We start from the raw sequence: 23522 nt of genomic DNA, 5'->3' as shown, positions 1-23522 counted from the left end.
GGTACTGTTTCCTGGTTTCGTTTGAGAAGTGAATACATGTTGACTCTTTCTTACAAACAGATGTACATCTTGCATGTATGGGCATACATGTACATGTAACTTTTGAACAGGGCTAGCATTATCCCTGACTGCTATTTATCTGAATAGGATATTCCCCCAGTTATGTTGTTGTCTTAATGCATTTCTTTATAAGTGTCTCCATTCTATACATTCAGGATAGGCCTGAGACATTCCAGTCATCATGTTATTTGAATAGTAGCAGCAAGAGCTTTGCTTGCACTCCAGGAGATACATAAAGGCAAAGGTTTTACACAACTGTATCCAGTTCTCCCTTCCTCAAGCCTGGCACTTTCTGACAGGTTGGAACTAGTGGGAGAGATGGTATATTTAGATGGTCAGTTCAAATACTTTCCATCTGCTAGTTCATACAAAGACACCAGGTGTACTCTGTTGATGGTGATGGCAGCAAAGAAACAAGACTTTCCCACCACCATTGTGTCTGCAGAGCATGGAATTGTTCCAGTAATTAGAGGCCTGTTGGGATCTGGTCTGCAGAAGTTTGTGGACTGTGTGGTGGCTTTCTGTGACCATTTTGCAGATAAAATCTCTTGCATCGGTTGCAACTTGGAATCTATGTTACCTTTGACAAGGTTAGATGGGGCCAGGGTTCTTACTTTTCCAGTTGCTTTGGGATGCTTTCCAGTTTCTTTAGTCTGTATATGTGGGCAGACTGATTGTATGACCCTTGCCCTTCCTGGTTATTTGAATTTGCCCTGGGGGATGGGGGCTAGTTGATGGCCCAAGAGTTAATTAATGTCTCCTCACAAAAGAAGGTAGTTGCTCCAGTCTTGAAATACGCTATACTGCATCCACTTTTAAATAAGTCTACTCTGGAGTCAGAAAATTGCAGTAACTATTGATCAGTCTCAAATAATCTATTCTTCAGCAAGGTGATTAATTAGTTAGTGGCTGGAAAAGTTTAAGCTTTCCTGGATGGTTTCCAGTTTGTTTCTGGGCACAATTCAAGGTGTTAGTGTTGACTTTTAAAGCCCTGTATGGCTTGGGACCAACATACCTGAAGGGCTATCTACTCCCTTCTGAACCTACTTTACCACTACTACTGTCACAGGCCCTAATCTCAGAAAGTCCTCACCTTTTGAGATTAGGCAGGTGTCAACTTGGAGAGGGCATTCTTGGTTATGTCCCCAAAACTCCTGCACTCTTTCCCCAGGGAGACTAATCTGGCCCCTTCTGTTGCCATCTTCTACTAGCCAATGAAGACTTTTTTGTTTTGCTTGGCATTCCCTCAGTGATCTCTCCTTCCGGTTCAATGTTTTATCTGTTGTTTCAGTGCATTCTGTGTTCTTTGAATATGAAAAGTGGAGTTTAGAAACATTTAAGACCACTGTAATGAGAGTGAATTTCAGAATGTGTGGTTGCCTGGTCTAATGACAATAACATGTCTGTGGCCTTTTCTTTTAACATTAAACAACCATACCCAGCTACTACTTACTGAGTTTTATGATATGAAAGTATAAGACTTCTCAGTCTTCTGTAAACTTCAGCTTTAGCAGTGTGAGTCATATTCCAGTGTGGGTGGAGAAAAACCCTTGGGAGTGAGTAGCTAGCATGGATATTGTGAAACACACTCCACCCCCTGAAATATATCACATGTCCACTGCTGAAATTTTTGCTGCTCCTTTTTTGGTAAAGTTTTGATAGCATTACTTTTGTTCTACTTTTGTTCAAGAATAATAGAAGTATACATGAACTATCTGTCTTAATGTATTCTAATATGAATGCTTCTGTATTAAAAATATGGTGTATGTAATCTTATCTTTTAAAAATTCTAGAAAGTAAATATTAACAGCATCAACTATTCTTGGCAGCATGTCTTTAATAAGTGGTCTCAGTTATACATAGCACTGTAATTTTAATCTACAATACAAGCATTGGGTTGGATCCAGATTAAATTGGCAATAGCCACTGATTACCCCTTACTGCTGCAGACACATAAATGCACCCGATATACATCAGGTCCCCTATCTTCCAGGAGCAACATTTCATGGAGTTCTGTTGGGAGGGGGAGGATAGGAAAGTTCCCTTTTCTTGATGCAGAATTTAGCCCCAACCCAACCCCATTGTGTATGAGGGTATGTTGTTCCCCTTCAGTATTCTGTTCCCTTCAAATATAATCAAATGTTGACTTGTTAAAAATCTGTCTTCTCATGAGAGAAGTGTGTGTGTATGTTTCAGTGTGGCAAATATGCTGCTTATGAAATGTGTGGGGTTTTTTTTTGTTTTTGGTGCACAACAGTTGTATTCTGATCATGCTTTCCATGCAGTTGTTGTGTTATGTTAATTTTCAGCTGTTCAGTTTTCACTATCCTTTATGTGACATTGGTGTGAGTGCCTGAGTAAAATTCTTTGCTCTTCTACTGTACACAAATAGCATGGGCAGCAACAGGGTAGGTGCTTCTTATGTAAGACAAAGTGTTCACATTTCTTCACTATCTGGCAATTGAAAGTAAAAGGGGGATGTTTACGTAGATTGTTTTGCTCTCTTCATGAAGTGCAATATATTGAGTTTTCTCCTGTAATTGTAAATGAGCAGGTCAGATTTGCAGTTAGCCCCTTGCCTAGTTGCTTGTCTAGTCCGTTAAATCCAGTTTTCCTAAAGTGTTAGTGGCTAATATTCACAAAATTAGATCTTGCTCACCCTGCTTTATGTCTGAATAGCAAGCATGGTTGATGATGTAAGATCAGATTTGGCTCTTAGCTTTAGCTAATTAAATAATATATGTGAACTTGAACCCTTATTTATATTATGTGGTGCAGCTTGAGCTGGGAACTGGAGCCAAGGACATGTTGCTTGCAACTGGTTATGGTGGTATGAGAGCTTGAATAGCAGGATCTTGCCTTATTAAACAGTCATTATTTGCTATTATTAAACAGTCTTTCTTGCTGTTTGTCCCAATTCAGTAGTTTTTCATGATTAGTTTCTTTACAGCTTTGGCTTTCTCTTAAGATCACCTTTTGCTTCCAGCATGTTACATTTTCCAAAGCACAGTATGGGGAATTTATGCATGGATAGCGCAGTATTTTCCAATGTGCTTTCGAAATGGTCACCAGCACCAGGGCTGGATCGAGGGGGGGGCAGGGGGGTAGTGTGCCCCTGGCGGCCCCAGGGAGGGGGCGCTGGGAAGAGCTGCCAGAGGGCGCAGGCAGCCTCGCAGCCCCCCCGCGCTGCCTTTTGCCTGCCCCACAGGACAGGGGGCAGCCGGCTTGCCGCGCACCCCCTGTCCTGCAGAGCAGGCAAAAGGCAGGACAGGGAGCGGCCGGCTTGCCGCGCACCCCCTGTCCTGCAGAGCAGGCAAAAGGCAGCGTGGGGGGCTGCGGGGCCGCCTGTGCCGTGCTCCCTTTTGCCTGCCCTGCAGGGAAGGGGGTGCACGGCAAACCGGCTGCCCTCTGTCCTGCGGGGCAGGTGAAAGCAGCGCGGAGGGCTGGGAAGCCGCCCGCGTCATTCGCTGGGAGGCGAATGGCGCGGGCGGCTTCCCAGCCCCTCACGCTGCCTCTGTTACGCCCTGCGTGATGATGTCACCTGAGTGACGTCATCACACAGCGTGGGGAACGCGCGTGCGCTGTGCACACGTGCAAGGCTGCCAGCCTAGGGTTGCCCCGGGTGCGGGCAACCCTAGATCTGGCGCTGACCAGCACCAGTTGCAATTTCTGATGTTATTCATGACATGTGACGTCACTCCCTCCATTACTATACTACTCCACTTTATAGTTTTATTTCATTTCTGGCCATGGGATCTCCTGGGCTACAACTACAGTGCTTATTCAGAAATATTAAATAAGAAGACAAAGACCCAACACCAATCAGCCATTGCCAGCCATTGTTTTATTTTTTAAAAAAATGTCAGAATCTCTGTGCTTTCCCTCTCTTACCACACACTTGCTAACAGGTTTATTTGATTAAATGACATCAAAATGAACTTTAACTTTTTCTACTGTGGTTGAAATATCATGATGATGTTACTGAGCTAAGTCTTATTGAAGTATTATACAAAGAGAAAAAATGATTGGAATGTATTTGCTGCAGAAAGCTTCTTATGGACTTTATGTTGCATGACCAAGTTATGTTGCAAATCATGCCTGCTTTGGGGTAGAAGCCTGGAAAGGGTCAGATGCTGAGACTTAGAAAGATTGTGTGCCAGACAATCAAAAGTTATTTAAAATGTATGAAAAAGCTGCCAATCATTTTTAGAGTTTTTCTTTTTGTCTTCGATTTTAAAATTCTCAAGTTTAGAAGGAAAACTAAAATTATAAAACCTTTTTGTAGTAATGAAATACAGAAGATCTGTATGATGCCCCAACTGCCGGGGCGGGAGAGGAGAGGCATCCCACAGGGATGTGACATGATGTAGCCATAGTGTGAAAGATGAGTCAACACTCTAGAAATGTCAGAGTTGTTCATTTTATTGATTAGGTCGATTCTAATCAACAGTTTCCAAAGTTAGTGGTCATTGTACTGCTGTGCTGGTTTGTCCACCTGCTTTCATCTAGGTTTTTTATCTTCTTCTGAGGTCCTTCATCTGGTCTTGGTAGCTCCAAAATCTGGGTCCCTCCTCTTCTGGCAGAATAACCACTGGCCATAGCTAAGCCTTCCTGTCGTGGCTGTGACCTCTTGGCCAGGAATGCTTCTTTCCTAGTCTCAGTGAGTCCTATATCCCTACCTGCTATAGAGAGCTCAGGTCAGACTGTCTACTCTCCCTCCTTCCCTTTTCCTCACTAGTTCCAGCCTGGCGCATCCTCCTTTATATCCTTCAGCTGGGCCCCTTTTAGTGTCCTTCTCATGGACCCGCCCGGTTCCTGTTGCTCTGTGGCTACTGGTGGGTGGGTCCTTTCTCCCAAGGAGTTCTTTCCCTTGAGTAGGTGTTTTTCCCTACTCCTGGGCCTGCCCTTGCAACTCCCAGCATGCCTCCTTCTCCCCTGTTACAGGGCTGCTGGCATGGTCAGGACAGTGTCCATGTCCCCACCCTTCTCCCCCCAGGGTGCAAGTATCCTGGGGTGTGTCAGCCTGTCTAGGACAATATATGGTAACTGAAGTTCCATGGTACAAATTGTGGCTTCATAGATAAAAAATTTTCAAATTAGTTTTCTCATCTCTTTATCACTTTGAGTTGTTCACATTTCTATTTCTGGTTTATAGAATAGTATGGTGATGACACTCTTACACACCCTTTGCCACCCATCCCAAACTTCCCTTCACAGGTTTGGGGCCTCCCAGGCATGGAAATGCTGGGCTTACCACCACACGTTACCTTTCTAGCCTCCACTATAGCAGGCAGAGAGCCCTGACCCAAATCTTCACAGGCTCCCTTCTTTCCTCTTCCAGAGGCTCCACCAGACAGGCAGCCAGTTCCCTGTATGTACCTTCCTTTACTCAGCTGCAGCCTAGAGCTATTGGGGAAAGGGAACTTAGAGGATATTACCCCTATATACATATGCTGCCACCATTTAAACTTGGCCCATTTAATGTGACCAGAGTGTTTGAGGCCTGTGTGTGTCTTTCCACTCAGCTAGCAATTTCAAGCCAGTCAGGGTTAAACAAAACAAAAATAAACTTTATTTACAAGATGGAACATAGGAGTGAATGGATTTGAAACTAATAAACTGAGGTTAAACAGAGAATGCTTCAATGTAACTCAACAGGTTTGTAATCAACTAGCAATATCTCTGCTGCCTCTCCAGCAGAGTCAAAATCCTCCTTCTATAGCCGCTCCCAAAAGCCTTCTCCCCTCCAACTGACACTAACTTTCCTTGGCTCGGCATTCCACCTGCTCCCATTGGCTGTCCCTCAGTAGGGGCAGAGCTGGAGCCCGTCCTGTTCATCACAAATAGATTGACCACATTTTGTAGCCCTAGGGAAAATAGAACAGTACAAAACATACTGTAGGGGTTATCTTGCTGTTACCGAGAATATTCAAACTAGTTATAAATATACTTTCTACACAAAAGATTGGCTGCATTTTCATATCACTTCTAATTATACAAGATGACAGCAGCTGCACAAATTCCATCTTTTAGAAAAAGTTCTACAGGGTTGCTAACTTTAGATCAAAAACATCTTTTAATTATATCTATAAAAGTAACTGGGAAGGCAGCATTCTATTGTGTCTATCATCTATAACTCAGTACATAATATAAATAACATCTTCTAATTATCTTTAACAATAAAAATATATCAGTCAGAGTTATATCAATAAATGATCGATCACTTGAGTTATATCAATAAATGATCAATCACTTTAGATAATTAATCAATTAGTTACAAATTAAAATGACTTTCAGTAGAGGGAATAGGCTACAGTGATAAACCTTGCAGGCTACAGTGCAGGGGATGTTTTGGAATTGTTAGTTCCTGAACAGCACAACATAGGAGTTAGATCTAACAAGCTGTCAGTGGAAGGCACTGATGGCCATGGATCTTTCCCTTGTCCTCTCCTTCTGACCTCCTTCAGCCCACAACTGCACTTCCAAAGTTCCAAGGGGTTCTGTCACTTCTGATCCCTTCAGTTCGAGGCCCGTCATCAGTTCCGACCCCACCAGTTCCAGCTACACCTTCAGTTCTGATCCCCTCATTTCTGACATCCTCCCCTTCTAGAGTTCCACTTGTTCCACCTCATTGGTCCCAATCTCATTCACTTGGCTTCTTGGATTCAGACGAAGAAGAAGATATTGTCTCTCAGTCTGATGTCACTTCAGAACTGGTGTCATCTTCTCCAAATGAGGACTATTTCCTATTTTTGGAGCAAGTGGTACATATGGCCAGAGCACTAAAGTTAAATGTCTCAACCTCTACTCCAAAACCAAAGGGTAAAGTGCTCCAGGCCCTATATTCAGACTCCCCCGCTTTGATAGCTTTTCCAGCTGTGGAAGACCTACTGGTCATTGCCCACAGTGTGTGGGAAAGACCAGCTTTCATCCCTGCAACTTCTCAGAAAATTGAGAATTAATATAAGCGCAAATAACAGGATTGCCTCTTCTCTGTTCAGTCACACATCTATCTTCACTGGTAGCAAAAGAGGTATAGGCCCAGTACCGCCACAGCTCTTTGTCAGGCTCAGTGGACAGGGAGGGCAGAAAATTGAATGCCCTTGGCCACAGGGTATACTCTTCTGCAACCCACAATTTTAGGATCACCAACTTTGAAGCCATCATGGGATGTTACAATTTATTTTTATGGGAAAGAGTCTTCAGTTATATCCAGGATCTTCCCAATGACTGACAAACCCTTGTCAAAGAGCTTCAGGGAGAAGCGACCAGACTAGCAAAGCAGCAGATGACAGCGGGAAAGCATGTTGCTGACTGCTCTTCTAGGTCTATTGTGTCTGTTGTTGTCATAAGGCATCATGCTTGGCTTCATTCAACAGCACTTCTTCAAGACAAGAGGAATAAGATTGAGGAGTTTCCTTTCAAGCGCATAGTGCTGCTTCCTGAAAAGACAGACAAATCTTTGAATTAAATGAAGAAGAACCACCAGACTACGAAGTCTCTAGGCGTCATTGCCCCTCCCCATCCGCAACCATCCAGATCTTGATACCAGGGGCCCCAGGCTTACCAGCATCACTCTGGAAAGTATCCCTGTCGCCAACCATATTCTCAGAGATCTTACTCTTCATCTCAGTGCCATACCGCAAAAAGAGTGTCTAAGCCAAGGGCCCAGCTGCATTCTCCTAAACATGCTCCTCACAGACACAGCTCCCCCTTCTGACTGTCCAGTGTAAAGTCAGATTCCCCCATGTTCTTTTTTGACACATTATCTCTTTTTGCTCCCCTGTAGGATACTGTCACCAATGACTTGGGTTCTATCTATAGTTAAGCAGGGTTATCATTTATGTTTCTCTGAGTTACCACATTATCTATGCCTTCTATCTGTTCTCAGGCCCCCGATTTCCTGCTTTCTGGGAGGCCATTAATGATGTATAGTCTGAGGGAGCCATTTAAGAGCCCCCCCTGCTGATTCTTTTTGTGTTTTTACTCCAGCTATTTCCTAGTAGAAAAAAAGGACGGTGGGATCAGACCCATCCTTGATGTTCGTGACTTAAATAAGTTAATTGAAGTCCAAAAGTTTTGTATATTTACCTTACCTCTGCCATTCAACTTTTAGAGGTAAATATATGGTTTGCAGTCATCGATTTAAAGCATGCATGCTTCCACATCTCTATACATCCTGATCACAGGAGGTATCTATGTTTTAAATGTGGGGGTGAATGTCTTCAATACACAGTATTGAAGACATTCACTAAATGCATGGCAGTGATAATAGCATTTTTACGACCCAAGAGTTGCTTCATTTATCCATATTTGGATGATTGACTACTAGTAGTGGAGTCCGCAGCATTACTTCATGACATTCGTCTCGCTTTAAACACCATTACCAACCTAAGTTTGTTGATAAATTGGAAGAAGTCTATCCATACTCCCAGCAGAGCTAAACATTTCATGGGGACTAGACTCAGCTCCTCCATAAGGAGGCTTTTCTTTCAGATCATAGGGCAAGAATACGGCAATCCTTGGCTCATCTGTTTATTGCCCAGTGTTTTCAGTCTGCCCTGTTAATTCAGAGACTGCTAGGTCTCATAGTCTCTTATATCCTGCCCATTTTTCAACAGTGAGGATTCCCTACCATGGACCATTTTGCAACATGCCTCAACACCAAAACTGGTATTTTTATCCCCTGGCTGGTGATGACCCCGTTTCATTAGGTGATGCTTTCCAAATCCCATGGATTCAGGAGCTCTTTTCTGTTTCCCCCCCATGCCACTACTAACCAAGGTCCTTTGTAGAGTTTGACGCTTTCACACTCACTGCATCTTGATCATCCCTTTTTGGCCATGTCAGGAATATTTTCCCACCCTATGAGTCATATCCCAAGGTATAAGGTATATCAGCGGTCTCAGACCTTTTCCATATGGGTCAGGTTTGGCACCACGATGAAATCACACCAAAACTTTCCAGGGAAGTAATCTAGATAATTTTGAATGCCTGTAAATCCTCCACACACACCTTGTATGGCCACAAATGGAACCGTTTCACTCTATGGCTGGAGCTGAAGCAGCTCTCACCCTTCTCAGCCCCTTGGCTCTTATTTTTGAATATTTGTTGTCACTTGAAAAACAGGGGTTATCCATCTTCTGCAGTAGAGTCCAACTAGCTGCAATTTCAACTTTTCATGAAAGGGTTGATAGCAAGATGTTTTTCTCCCACTACATTTCTGATCAGCTTATTAATAGTATCTTTAATACTTTCTCTCCAAGAACCCAACCAGTTCCTCAATGGAACCTGCTCCGGTTCTCTCTCAGCTTATGCTACAGCCCTTTGAACCCATGATTTCTTGTTCCCTTTCCATTTTATTTTGGAAGGTAACACTCCTGGTTGACCTGACATCGGCTAGACGTGTAGGAGAACTGACGGCCCTCCAGGTTGGCCCTCCATTTACTCCATTTTTTCCTGTGAAAGTTGTTCTACACACTAGGCTTGAATTCCTACTGAAGGCAGTATCTAAATTCCATTTATGACAAAAGGTTACATAACCTGTGTTTTTTCCTAACCCAACATCTGACGTAGAATGTACTTTACACAAATTAGATCTTAAGAGGGCGTTATTTGTATTATCTGCACAGAGTAAAGGGTATTCGCAAATCCAAATCTGTTTTGTTTGTTATTTTGGACTTTGTAAGGGTCTTGCAATGACTTCCCAAACTTTATCTTGATGGATAGTAGCAGCCATTAGACTTTGTTACAAGATGGCAGGAGTACCCTGTCCCAGAGTGACCAGAGCACACTCAACTAGGACACAAACATCTTCAGCAGAATTCCTATGAGGGGCCCCTCTTTGAGACATCTGCCAAGCTGCCACATGATCTTCAGCTAACCCTTTCATAGGGTGACCACCCACCTCATGGGGTGATTGTTGTGGGGATAATAATAACATAGTTTATAAACCGCTCGGAGTGGATCTTAAGTTGTCCTGAAGGGCGGTATATAAATCAAATATTATTATTACTACAAAGCACTACACTGTTGATACAAACTTGAGAAGAGAATCAGCAGTGGGAACAGCTGTCCTGCATTCCTTATTCAACCAATCCACTCATACTCTCCTCCATTGGTGAGTAGCTCACTATACTCCCAGTATGGCACTGCACAGAAGAACGACGATGAAAACAGGGTTGCACTTACCTATGACTCTTGTTCATCAAGTTTCTTCTATGCAGACACACATTCCCTCCCTCCTGACCTGCTGTAAGTGCCTTTTTTGCCTATAACTCTACATTACTCTGGCAGGGCAGGAGAACAGAAGGAGTTAGGGAGTCTCTACCTATCTACCCGTCCTTTTGGCAGTAAAAACCTCAGCGCATGCATGACAGAGGTGAATGCCCCCTGACAGATTTTAAGAGCTACAAAATCTCTCACCGAGGCTGACCTGTATCTGTGCAGTCCCCAATGTGTGCCTGCACAGAAGCCATTCGACAAACAACAGTTACAGGTAAGTGCAACCCTGTTTTATTCTACTACCTAGGCCCTATATTTTTAAAAAATATTATATTTTTATATTTAGTTTGGTGCATTTGGATGTGTGTGTGTGTGTGTGTGTGTAAAATCCTGTTGCCCAAATATTGTGTATGTTGAGGGGTGGTGCAGAGGCCAGTGAACCAGACAGTGGAAGTTAAATTGATTTTGGTGTTCTGGGACCTGCTTTAGAGGAAAAAAATGAAGGAGATAGGAATATTTCTGTCTGTAGCTGTTTTATTTTTCTCAGAGTGTCTGTACACGGGGGAGAGGAGAGATATAAAGCTGGTCCCCCAAAATATGGAAAGTGAAGTGATCCTGCTGTCCTGGACCATACTTCAACCAAACAAATGCTCTCATATTTTCAGGCTGGGGATCTGAGAAGCCAATATTTACTTTGGATTCTGAGATTCATGTGGCGATCCATACTGAGTATCTAGTGTTGGTCTAAGACTAGGGACTGGAGTTAAAATCTCGAGTTAGCCATGAAGTTCACTATATATCACTATATTCTCAGCTTAATCATAGGGTATTGTGAGGAAAAGACAGAGGGAGAGGAAGCATTTCCCTTCACACACTAATTAAATATCAATATATCTAATTCTCAATCCAGCCAAATGTGAGGATGCTTAAATCTGTAGATTGGACCCATGAACGGGACAAGACAGAGCTTTAAACAAACTGAAAAATGCCCCAGGTTTGCAGAAAAATTTGAACTTAATAAATTACATGGGGGGGCAGTGAAAACCAGAGTGGATAAAAATCAATGATTTTTTAAAAAAAAAATCGGATTTTTTTTATTTAAATCGGATTTTTTTGATTTAAATTGGATTTTTTTTTAAATAAAATGCTTTTTGAGGAAAATATATTACCATCCAAAGGTTAGTCCATCATGAAATAAAGATTAGTTTTTAATTATGTAGAATAAGGCTGTATATGTTTAATTTTTTTGGTAAATAAATTCCATTAATCCATTCACAATGTCATGCTCTTCCAGAGGTTTTTGTAAGATTATTGGGCAGTTTCTCTGCCTACAAGATATTATCACAGATGCTTGGTTTTGCAGTTCTCAAAACTGAATTTGTGTCAGCTCAGCAGAGATCACATGCCTCTTCTTCACAGCAAAAATGTTATAACATGAACAGAGTTGAGAAAAAGACCTTAATCCTATTGTTCTACAAACCTATGAAGACAGAATCATCCCCTCCAGTGCTAAGTTTCAAGAAGTTCAGTGAATAGAAACAATATTTTTCTGATTGTTTGGAGTGGAATAGATCTGCACAACAAGAAACTAAGTATGAGGAGGGAGGGGCAAGCAGTACAAAATGAAAGTGAAACTTTTTGAGCACAATACTGCACAAGTCTTTGGATCTTTTGTGTGTATGACCTGAGGTTTATCACATTCTTTCCTTGGAGCAAAAAACCTATAATGGCAGCAGGCCGTAAAAGAGACCCAGTTTGGGAATACTTTAATGAAGTTCCTTTACCTATCAGTAAAGCAGGCATCTACTTGCATATTAAAGTTATACCAGCAAGAATTAGTCTTTATGTAGAAAACTATGATTTAAATCAAGCCTTAATGACTAGTGATTTAAATCGTGATTTAAATCAGTTTGATTTAAATCAAATCCACCCTGGTGAAAACCCAGCAAAATGATAAAACATGCACCTGTAGCTTTAGCAAAAAGATGTCCTCAGTGGCTGATGCTAGACAATCCTTTTTTTTTTGAAAATTTTTATTTTTTATTTTTAATATCTAACATAGAAAACTACAAAAAACTACAAAAATACAAGGGAAAGAAAGAGAGGGAAAAAGGGGAGGGGAGCTGGGAAAAGGGGAAAAGCAACATACAACCAATAAACACTACACTACATCTCTTGTATTCCCTTCATGCTGCAATTTTTCTTAAAAGTTAACTTTCTAACATGCGATCAGATTAGTAGATCTTATACAGTACAAGCCATATTCAGGATCAGATCTTCTCCCCCCCCCCCCTCCTTGCGTCTTGGTCTCAGTTCTCTCTGCGCAGCTGGAGCAGCTGTGCCCGCTCTCTCCTCCCCCCCCCCACATTCCCCTTCAGACTTTGGATGTTCATCTTGATGGAACTCCTGATGGTTGAACAAAAAGTCTATCAGCTGGGCTTCCGATGTAATCTTATAAGTTTGATCCTTATAACTAAACAAAACGCCTTCTGGAAACAACCATTTATATTTCACATCACATTTCCTCAAGAAAGCCGCAAGTCCTTTATACTTGAATCTTCTTTTACGAGCCAAAAATGGAACATCCTTCAAAATTTTAACCTTGTTGCCCAAATAATCCAAGTCCACATTGTACGAATTATATAAAATGGTGTCCCGAGTCTTCCTAGATGAAAAGTCAATAATAATCTCGCGAGGCAGCTGCCGCTTCATTACATACTTTGAAGATGTCCGCCGGACCTCCAAGATGTCGCTTTTTAACTCTTCTTTAGTTGCCTCTGCGAATGTCGCCAAAAGTCCAGACACCACATCTTTTAAATTTTCATTTTCCTCCTCTTTTACGTTCTGAAGACGCAGTACCGTTTGGGCACGGTCCACTTGCAATCCTATTAATTGATTCTCCAAAAGCTTCACTTCCTTACTTGTTGCTTTCATGAGTACTGCGTTCTCGTGCGCAGACTGCTCTGCTCCGGTCGCTGTTTCTTTAATGGCTTTCACCTCGCTCTCCACTGAATCAACCGTTTGCCCCATTTCATCCAGTTTCGCTACAAAGGGTTGCACAGCATCGAAAACTGCTCGTCTCACCAACTCTTCCAAAGTTTCCCCCTTCCCCTGTAGTGTCGCCATCACCGATTTGCTCATTGCTGGGCTCTGCTTTTTCGTCGCCATCTTGGGGGGGGGGACACCAACTGAGTTCCGAAACTCGGTAAAGGGGGAAGAAATCTGCGCCTTCTTAGCTTCAGCTCCCACCAATCCTTCGCATACGCTTAAGAATCAGAAGGGATTCGCTTACTTACAGGCTTTCACCTTAAATCTGCTTATTGCCGTTCTCCATGGCCCGGCAGCACGCGAGGCGCTGCGCCAGTCTGCCGGCCTCCGTTGGAGCAAACGGGCAATTTACCCCCTGCATTGCATTCAGGGGGCTCTTCCCGCAGCGCTCCGGACCCCTCGCTCCCTCACTGGGAGTCCTGGGGGTTAACCCTCGCGGGTCAACCGCCCGGTCAGGTTGCTCGGACGTTTCTGTCAGGGCTTGCCGTCGCTGCCGCTGGGCGTGGCACTGGGCGGTCTGCTCCTGACGTCACAGGGGGGCCAGGGAATCTGCAGGACCCTGCTCTGTGGAAGGAGGGGCGGTATACCTCACCCAGACTCCCTCTCAGTCCACTCGCTGGCCTGCTCAACCTGGCCTGCTTACCCTCTGCGCCCTCCTTCATTTTCTCCTTCCAGGACTCTCCTCCAAGCCTCCACCCTTGCATCTTACTGCTCTCACTCCACATCATCACTCCTCACTCACACCCACGACCACAGGGCTCTTCCCAGCCAGCTTTTATAGGGCTTCCTCCTACTGCCCCACCCCTCTTCCAGCCTGGCCTTTGGCTGCACCAAGCAGTTGCAGCTGGGGTAGCTGATCTGGCCCCACTGACCAGCACTAGCTGTGCCTTGTTCTCTGGCTGCCCAGCCTCCCTGCCTTGGCTGATTGCTGAAGACATGTCCAGCTGCAGTCCCCTGGCTAGCAGCCCGGCCTCCCTGGCTGAGCTGATGGCTGAAGGTGGGTCCAGCTGTGGCTCCTTGGCTGGTTGCCCAGGGCTTCCTGCAGAGTGCCTCCAATAGCCCCACCTGGAGTGGCTTGGCTTTTGGCAACTCCTGGGCCAGGCTACTATTTTCTAGCTGGGGCGTGGCTTTGGGTTGTTGGGGCTGCTGCTGCTTCTCCTCCTCAGGTAAGGTCTTTGGGTGGGTGACTGCTGAGCTTCCAATCCCTCTGCCCTTGCCTAGCCCCCTTTCCCTCCCTAGGGGAGTGGGACTCGCTGGCCTCTCTCTGTCTCCCCCTGCCTCCTGAGGCCCTGGGCTTTTGCCCCTTGCCCCTGGCACCGGCAGGTTCTGGCTCCATTTGCCTGTGGGAGGGGTTGACCTGCTGTCCCCCAGCTGCCCCCTCTGCCTGCTAGTCAGACCGGTTGACCTGCTGTCAGCTGGCTGACCAGTTGACCTGCTGTCAGCTGGCTGACCAGTTGACCTGCTGTCTGCTGGCTGCCCCCTCTGTTTGCCCATCAGCCCGGCTGACCTGCTGTTCCCTCCTACCAAGTCTGGGGGCTGGGACCCAGACCCCGGACAGTTTCCTCCCAGACCTGCTGAGAGGAGCATCCGACATGGCCGGGAAAACGAAACCGAATCGATGCTAGACAATCCTGAAAGTTTTGCCAGCATTTCAGACTTGGTTTTTGTCAGTAAAAGGGAGGGAGAGGGCCCTTTCCAAGGCTGTTTTGGACTTTGAGGGAGGTCTCATGGGGGCCAGGTCCAGCGGCAACCAGTGGACAGCATGTTACCACTTGACTTGCATGACTAATATAGGCCTTGCTGCTTGCTACTGTTCAACAGCAGCCACCCCACAAAAGGCAGTGTGGCTTTGTAGTTAGAGTTTTAGAATAGGATCTCAAATCCCCATTCTACAGTGATAACTCACTAGGTGACCATGGGCCAATTAAACATTCTAAGCCTAATTTACCTCACAGGTGGAGGTGGATTGGCCATTAAGAATACCAGGATGCCTCCCAGTGGGCTGATGGCCTTACCACCACCCCCGACCTGGGCCAAGCCAGCCCTGGAATAGAGGCAGTATTCAAGTCCCAATTGAGGCTGGGAGGTGGAGCTTGAGCCCCCTTGAGCCCTGCTCAAGGCATGGGTCCCCTGCACCTGGCCCCCGCATGGCACTTGAACCCCTCCAGAGGCAGAGGTGGAGTGGGTGCCCAAGCCCTGCATGAAGTAAGGTGCGGGGGGTGCTGCTCAGCTCAACTGAGCCGTGCATAAGGTGGGGGAAGCAGTGCCCAGCCTGCCCAAGCCCTGTTGAGGCGAGGGAGGTAGTGGCAGCCCTGATTAAAGCCTTGTTTCCCTTCTCTAGGAAATTGTAGAGTCTGTGCTCCTGCTCGATAGTGTGATGTAGCCTAAAGTAGCATTTCTCCACAACTGCAATTATTTCTGTATTTTCATGTGTCTGCAAATACTACATGCTAGATTTTATAGAGGCTTTTTTGCTCTAGAAATTTGGCTTTATTCCCTTGACATTTATCTGTATATTTATAGATGTGATCTTTTTGTAATTTGCCTTGTGGTTTATTTGGTCTTTGTTCCACTTTTTACTATAGTATCTTTTCACATATGGATTTATTCTGAATGATTGCACTTGGAAGAGGATTGATTTATAAAACTTTATTGTACTTACGAATACCTCCTTCTAAATTACTGTTTTTGTGCATGCATACATTATTATTTTGTTACTGTATCACACAGAATTTGATTCTGGTTACAGCATGAGTGTGCTTAAAAAAAATTCTAACCAAAGTAATCCAAAATTTACTTAAGGAAAAATTGAATTCTGTGGCTTAGATAAATAAATAGCTACCATTGAAATGATCCCATATCCTTGATGTGAAATACCTATCCCTACTCCTGAATGTGTTATGTCTGAAAGATGCACTGTTTCAGAGATGTAGAATAGCTACCATCCATCTATCATTTCATATCTAACAAAGAGGGGACACAGTTAAGAGGTCATTTCTAGTTTGCTAGTAGCACAAAGAACAGCAAGAGGTTTCTAAGGACTCAGTTGAGTAGCTCCGTGAAAGCTGTTTTATAGAAAGTGCCAGTGCCAACCCAAATTCCCAGTTGTAGTCTGTTCTTTCTTCCCCTTCTGCCCTGCTATCAGCTCTCAGAAGGCAGATGTCATTCTAATTTTTGTCCTTTGCCCCATCCCTTCATCTCTTTATCCTGGCAGCTACTCATTAAAGTACTTTGCATGAGTCCCACTATTACATTTTAATAGAAAAGAAGGCTACAAGACATAACACATTCATTTGTTTCATAACTTGTGGATTGTACTTGGACTAGATAGGTCATGTTGACCTGGAGAAGCAAGGGTAAAGCTTATTGAAATATGTCCTTAATATAAGATAAAAAGGACTGTGTAGAGGAGAGAGGCTGTAATTTAATTGCAAAACTTGTATGTTTTTAATGCACAGTAAGATCCTAGGTTCAGTTCTTTGCATCTCATATAATAAGAGGATGAAAGACCGGTATCTGAAATTAGATGAGCTTTTATATAGCTTGATTTATTATGAAGCATTCTTCTGTTATTTCTTTTAATTGTACTTAAACATCTTTTTAACTAATTTCTGGCATTTAAAAATGTTAGAATACAAGTTTTTATTTATTTAGTTTGTTATATACACTGCCTTTCTCCCCATGCGGATCCGAAAGGCGTATGTTATTCTCCTCATCCTCATTTTATTCTCACAAAAACCCTGTGAAGTTGGTTAGGCTGAGAGTATATAACTAGTCCAAGGTCATCTAGCTGAACAGAGATTCCAGCCTGGGTCTCCCAGATCCTGCATGATCAGACCTGTGGTCCATTTAGTTCAACATCCTATTTCACAGCATCCTGGAGGCCCAACAAGCAGAGTATACAGGGCAGAGCCTTTCCCTAATGTTGCCTCCTAGAACTGGTGTTCAGAGGTTTACTGCCTCTAAATGTGGAGGTTCTCTTTAGTCACCATGGCTAGTAGCTGTTGAACCTATTCTATATGAATGTTTCTAATCCACTTTTAATACCAACTATGCTACTGACCATCATTAGATTAGATCCATTGTTACCAGAACTGCTCTTTTAATGGGGGAATTAGCTTGCAGTCTGGGTTTGAATTAGTGCGGATCTTAACCAGCTATACCAGAGTCCCTCTTTCAGATCACTCGTGCAATAAAGAGGCGAGACTAATAAAGGTAAAATGTGTTTTACTAATAGTGTTGCGTATGCCTAAAATAACACACACAAACAAGGTATGTACAATAAACTAGGAAATAAAGAGTTGGAAAAATAGAGCTGGTTGCATTAGCAGGAGAGCCCACTTGAAATCAAAGGAACTGGGTATACTCACCTGGTCATGGCGTGGAAGAAAGATGTAGCAGCGAAGCGTGGTGGTATCTAATGCCTGCACTAGACCCGTAGAGAGAGAGGCAGCAGAGGTTCAGGATAGGAATGGCACACGCACCTCATGGCCGGGGAGGCCAGCTTAAATATGCCAAAACGTACCCTGGGGCAGGTGCCTTTTCCTGTGGTTCTCAAAAGGGGAACAAATGCTTAATGGCTCTACAACTACCCTTGCTGGGCCACTTTAGTGTCTGATTGTAAGATTGTGACATCTCGGGAAGAGGGGACAAAGGAGGGGAAGGGAGTGCCGGGCAGGTTGATTGGTTCGGCCAGGAAGCTGGCGTTGTCTTGACGGCATCAGCTCTGGAATGTGGTAGCTGCATTGAGATGCGTCCATTAAGTGTTCTGGACAGTCGGCACTTAGCTTCCATTCCAGGGCGGCTTCCGAGATATGCAGAGCGGGGTGAGGTCGCTGTGGACGTGATCGGCTCGCTTTGACAAAATGACAGCCTCAAAGTAAACTGTCCAGGCTGGCTCTTTACTGCTTTGGGAACATGGCTTCCTCCTTGGCACGGCTTGGGCTTACTAGCAGGTTGCCCAGTGGCGAGGGCAGACTCAGTGACTGGCCTGCAAGGGGCCCTCCGTGGGAACTAACCAGGGGGTGCCTGGCCAGGCTTGTGGAGGCTTCCTCCGGCTGGCACTGTGCTGCTGGCAGCGTGGCTCTGGGCCCAGGTGAGATAGGTGCCCAAGGAGGCAGGAGACAGACATGGATGGCACAGTCCATTGCAGCAAGGAGAACAGGAAATAGGCACGGGCAATGCTGCCCTAAAACAGAGTCTTTAGTAGATCTTTAAACAGCAGCACAGGAAACTGACACAGTTCATGGCAGGCCTCATGACAGGAGGAGGAGGGGGTCCTTGGCAACACCATTGACAGTGAATTCCACAATCAGTAAACAAGTACATTCTTTTGCCCATTCTGAATATGTTGTCGCCCATCAATTTCATTGGGTGTCCCGAAGTTCTAGTAGGATGAGAGAGGGAGGGAGAAAAAGTTTTCTGTCTACTTTACACCATGTGTATTTTTAAAAATCTCTAGTTTAAATACTTTTAAAAAATCACTGTGTTGTTATAGGGAACTAGATGAGCATATCAATATTTATTAAATGAGAGAAAGAGAACATGCAAGGAGCTATGTGTAAGGGGACAAGTGAAAAGGAGAGAATGAAGGATCTTTTAAAGCACCTTTTTGCTGTATAAGACTGAATGAGTAAGCTGCTTCTTTTGGAGCAGAACAGCTGCTGAGGGTGGGGTCCCAAGGATCTTTTAGGAATTGCTAATGTTAATGCAAAGAAATACCAGTCAGAGTTACAATGACAAGCCTATGCAGCGTAGGGTTCAACTAGATGAAGTTCTGGAAATCTGTGGTAAGATCTCCTGAGGTTTTTAAATTTTTTTTTGGAAAATGGCTAGAATGAGGATATGTACAACACTAGAGCGTGGGATATTTAACCATTTCTACCATTTCTTTGAGATAAATATCACCTCAAGCAAGTATTAGCCATGCGGTGGGGGGGGGAAGCAGACAACTTACAACCTCATACTTTCCCCATTCTAGGAATGATAGCTGCTTCTGTGCGTGCATGTGAGATGGGGAGGGAACTCTTATGAAAACAGTAGCATAAGCATAATGACCCTTATCCGGTATTTCCACCCCTACCCTGTTAGCAGTCAAACCCCTCCTCCCACTGAATGGCAGTTTATAGATATAAAATCATAAACTCTCTTCCTCATATAGCATAAGTTCAAGACACTACCTGGCCTGAAATAAAACAAAACGGATGCCAGCCAGGTAAGAGCCTGACCTCACTTTCCCACACCTTTTTACTTTAATCTTAACACTGTTCAGCAAATCTGGTAGCTTTTCCCATTGGGTACTTTATCAGGCACCACTTACACCTATAGTTCACCTCTCCTAACTCATTATCTACCTCTGGAAAACCCATTAAGTTATTATTTTGGAGGCGAAGACAGCTTGTCCCAGGGAGCATTTTGTCCCATATCTGTACTCCCTAGCCACCTGTGTGTGTCTGTGTCTGCCTGCCTGTCTTTGGATCCATACATATACCCCCAAATCTGTTTGGGCCTTCTTTTTTTCTTCTCGTGAAACACTGGTCATTTTGCTACTGCCTCCATGGACCTCTATCGTCGAGACGGGTAACTATCACCTTCCCCGAAACTGCTTTCTCCCATTTTCTCCCCTGGTTTCCTCTTAGTTAGCCTCATATGTGTACTGTGTGTAGTTTTTTTTGTATGCTTGCCATTTCCTTTTTATTTCAATTAAAAAAACCTTTCTGGTTGAACATCTGGCTGGCTTATTTTGAGAGTCCTCTTAAGGGAATAATCCCCATAAACTTAGGTGGAGAATCCCAGTTACCCCTCTCACTTATCTCCTTTAAGCTAATACCTCCAACTAATTAGGAGACTGCCTATTTGGGTAACGACTGCTTTTAACAAAATGATATTGGGTAATCTACTTGAAGCCAGCTGGGTGACCTTGGGTCAGTCACAGCTTCTAGGAGCTCTCTCAACCCACCTACCTCACAGGGTATTTGTTTGTTGTGGGGATAATAATAACCTACTTTGTAAACTGCTCTGAGTGGGTGTTAAGTCATCCTGAAAGGCGGTATATAAATTGAATGTTGTTGTTACTAACTATAGTTGTCTGAACTCTTAGTCATGAATTCAAACAGTAATTCAGCATTTTACTGTAGACATCCCTAATGTGCTCTCAGAGGTGCAGATTACAGACTAATACAGACTAAGCGGGGTGGGGGGGGGAGTGACCACCTGCAGATGCAAGTATAATGTGAGCAAGCTTTTGGATAAGATAGACATACAAGTGTAAAATCCTCATGTGCATATTGCTGTTCTGAATGTTATTTTTCAAGAAGAGTGAGCAGACTGTACAGTGAGTGTTCCATTCATTCTTAGTTTCAGATGTTTCAAGGAAAAGTGTAAAAGTGGCTCTTTAAAGCCAATTTTTATGGTTAGCTTTGGTGCAGTAACTGATTCCTGTACCAGTTTATAGGTGCATGCACTACATGTAGAATGGTCTAAGTAAAGGGAAATGGCATGTGCAAAAGATAGCACAAGTTGACTGCTTACGCAGCACTCAGTGCTATGTTTTTTTAACACTTCAGCCGTGTTCTTAAAGTCAATGAGTTGAATCCAGTTTCCACTTCTCCTTCAAAAGAAGGGAGTCATTGGATCCAACTCATTGTACACAGACCTCTGCACATGACCGTATGTGGTACCGCTGCCTAGAAATTAGTACTAGAAGTTAGCTTGAGCAGTGGTCGTTATGTATTGTTGTCATATTGCTACTGAAGTACTGGAGTTTTTAAATAGCTCAGCTGCTAAGAAACCAAACTCTGTATGAAGAGGAAGGATGGTCTGTGCTTTATGGATAATATGCTAACTGATACTGTAATGTTACTTTCCATCCCTCCCCATTCATGCAACTGAGTACCCATTAGTTTATCAAAGAACTCCACATAAGTCCACTTTTCATCATACAGCCTGTTTTCATATTACAGATATTCACAGAAGAAGGAATAGTTTTAAGTCTTAATAGATTATGAATTAATTCAGCTTCAAAGAGAGATGGATATTGAACAGTTAACTGTACAGAGAGAAAGCACTGCAGAGTTTTGGCTGTAGTTTGGGAAGTGACGTCTCCAAGCATTTGCTGTTCTAGAAAGAGCGAGGACACGTAGTGTGATTGGGAGGGCTCTGGGTGGCAGTGTATCTACCACTGTATATATTTAATTGTATGAACCTATTTGGTAGAAGAGAAAGTGACAACTCTCTGCTGCATAGTATAAGTACAGCTCTTGAATTGTGTTAACATTTTTTCAGCAACACTACATAGCTGACATACAGGACAAAAGAACAGACTTTTTAAACATTGAAAATGGGGAAGGATTATTATTCTGTTCTTGGAATTGAGAAGGGGGCACCTGATGAAGACATCAAGAAAGCTTACCGAAAACAAGCTCTTAAATGGCATCCAGATAAGAACAAATCTCCCCATGCAGAGGAAAAATTCAAAGAGATTGCAGAAGCCTATGAAGTGCTGAGTGATCCCAAAAAGAGAGATATTTACGATCAATTTGGAGAAGAAGGTAAGAGCATTTTCTGTTCTTGTATTTAGGTTTAGATAGAAACTTGCTGATGTTAAAAGCAGTTAAAGTAAGTAATTTACTTTGAGGACCCAAGTAGATCATGATAAAGGATTGGGATGTGTATTTTTTTTTTGGTGGGGAAACTGGCACACCCTCATTAAGTTCACCTGATTAGTTTGTTACAAGCTCTTCTGAAATAGTGTGTGTTGGGTTTTTTTTGGTCTGTGACTTAGACTGCAGTCCTCAGCAGACATACTAGTAAGTGCCATTGAACTCAGTGGGATTTTACTTTTCATACATAATTAGGATTCCACTGTTAGTTGCTAAATGGATTTATTTTTGACACTCATTTGGGCAACATCAGGTATCATGCAGACATTATATTACCTAAAATAACATTGTGTTAAAAGATGGCTCTTCTCAGCTAGAGTCCAGGTGTCCAGACTTCAGCTAATGCTGGCTTCTTACCTTGAAAGGAAAAAATTTGCGTGATGTCATAAATACCAGGACAAGTTTTCAACTTAATTGTAAACAGCGCTAATGTGCCAAGGAAGTAAAGTACAGAACAATGCATTTTGCCTAAAACAGTACTTAAAATCAACTCTTGCAGCTTCTGGTTCAGATAACTTCTCAGAAGGTTTAGAATTCAACACATGAACTATTCTCTGTCTCTGGGATTCAGGATTCTGAACTTACAGTGTTGCAGTAATATATTCCCTCAGTGGGACAGGCCTGTTGCTGTTTAAAGAGTTTGCTGAAGACACAAGTTGCTATTTAAACCAGATAAACAGTTACACTTAAGAATGCTAACAGTGCAATCCTAAACAGAGTTACACTCTTCTAAGCCCATTTAAGTCAGTGGTCTTAGAAGCATGTAATTCTTCTTTGGATTGTGCTGCAAATTATGAATTTCTCTGAAACAAAAATTCTATCAGTGCTAGTTCCATTTTAAAGTGATTTTGCAGCTCCCAAATTGTCATCTTTTTTGCCTTCTTTAGAAATGTACAAGAGTGATTTTTATACTTATTCTAAAAATCAAGTTACAAAGTTCTTTAGGCACTTGTATCTTCTTTAGGCCTCCATCCTCTACATTTTGATTCTAAAGTCTTATTTCCTGTTTCATATACTGGTTACCCTCCCCCCCCCCCCATCTTTTATCTTTGCTGTTGTGGTCATTTCCTTTCCTGTGGAACACAGGAAAAATTATTTTTGTACCCTTGCTATAAAAAGTTAAAGTGAAAGGAATAGAAGCAGGTAGCAGCAGTTTTTAAACATGTTACTAATAACTTAAGTAATAATATTGGTATATTAGTGACAACATCACAAAACATTGATCTTTGAATCTGCTTTTTAATAGTTTGTTCTTGGTAGCCACTACAGTTCTGTTCCTGCTGACCAGAACATGAACAAACAAGTGGCCCTAAAGTTCTTTTTTTATAGCCATGGAACCTGATGTCCTTTCTGTAAAACCTATCCATTATCTATTCTAGGAAATGTCATTCCACTGAGGACATGGTGTGGTTTGTCAGCTGGCTTGACATTAATCGTTACTTAATTTTACATCTATATAGTTGAATGTGATTTTCACCATGCTTACATTGCAAAGATCAGAATTAAATACAAAGCATGATTTAATAGAAT

The 23522-nt window shown here is 43.2% G+C and overlaps 1 protein-coding gene across 3 annotated transcripts in view; it reads left to right on the top strand.

Moving 5' to 3' along the window:
• The window catches only part of DNAJB4 (DnaJ heat shock protein family (Hsp40) member B4), a 38685-nt gene that overhangs the window by 3839 nt on the left and 11324 nt on the right, over positions 1 to 23522 (top strand). For all 3 annotated transcript variants that reach the window (XM_054981798.1, XM_054981799.1, XM_054981800.1), the window contains exon 2: positions 21616 to 21881. In XM_054981798.1, coding sequence (XP_054837773.1) covers positions 21671 to 21881 — 211 coding nt within the window. In that variant the 5' untranslated portion in view covers positions 21616 to 21670. The remainder of the gene's footprint in view (positions 1 to 21615; positions 21882 to 23522) is intronic.

This window comes from Eublepharis macularius, chromosome 5, assembly GCF_028583425.1.
Source record: "Eublepharis macularius isolate TG4126 chromosome 5, MPM_Emac_v1.0, whole genome shotgun sequence".
Taxonomy (NCBI): domain Eukaryota; kingdom Metazoa; phylum Chordata; class Lepidosauria; order Squamata; family Eublepharidae; genus Eublepharis; species Eublepharis macularius.
This window is presented reverse-complemented; position numbering and strand designations above follow the sequence as displayed.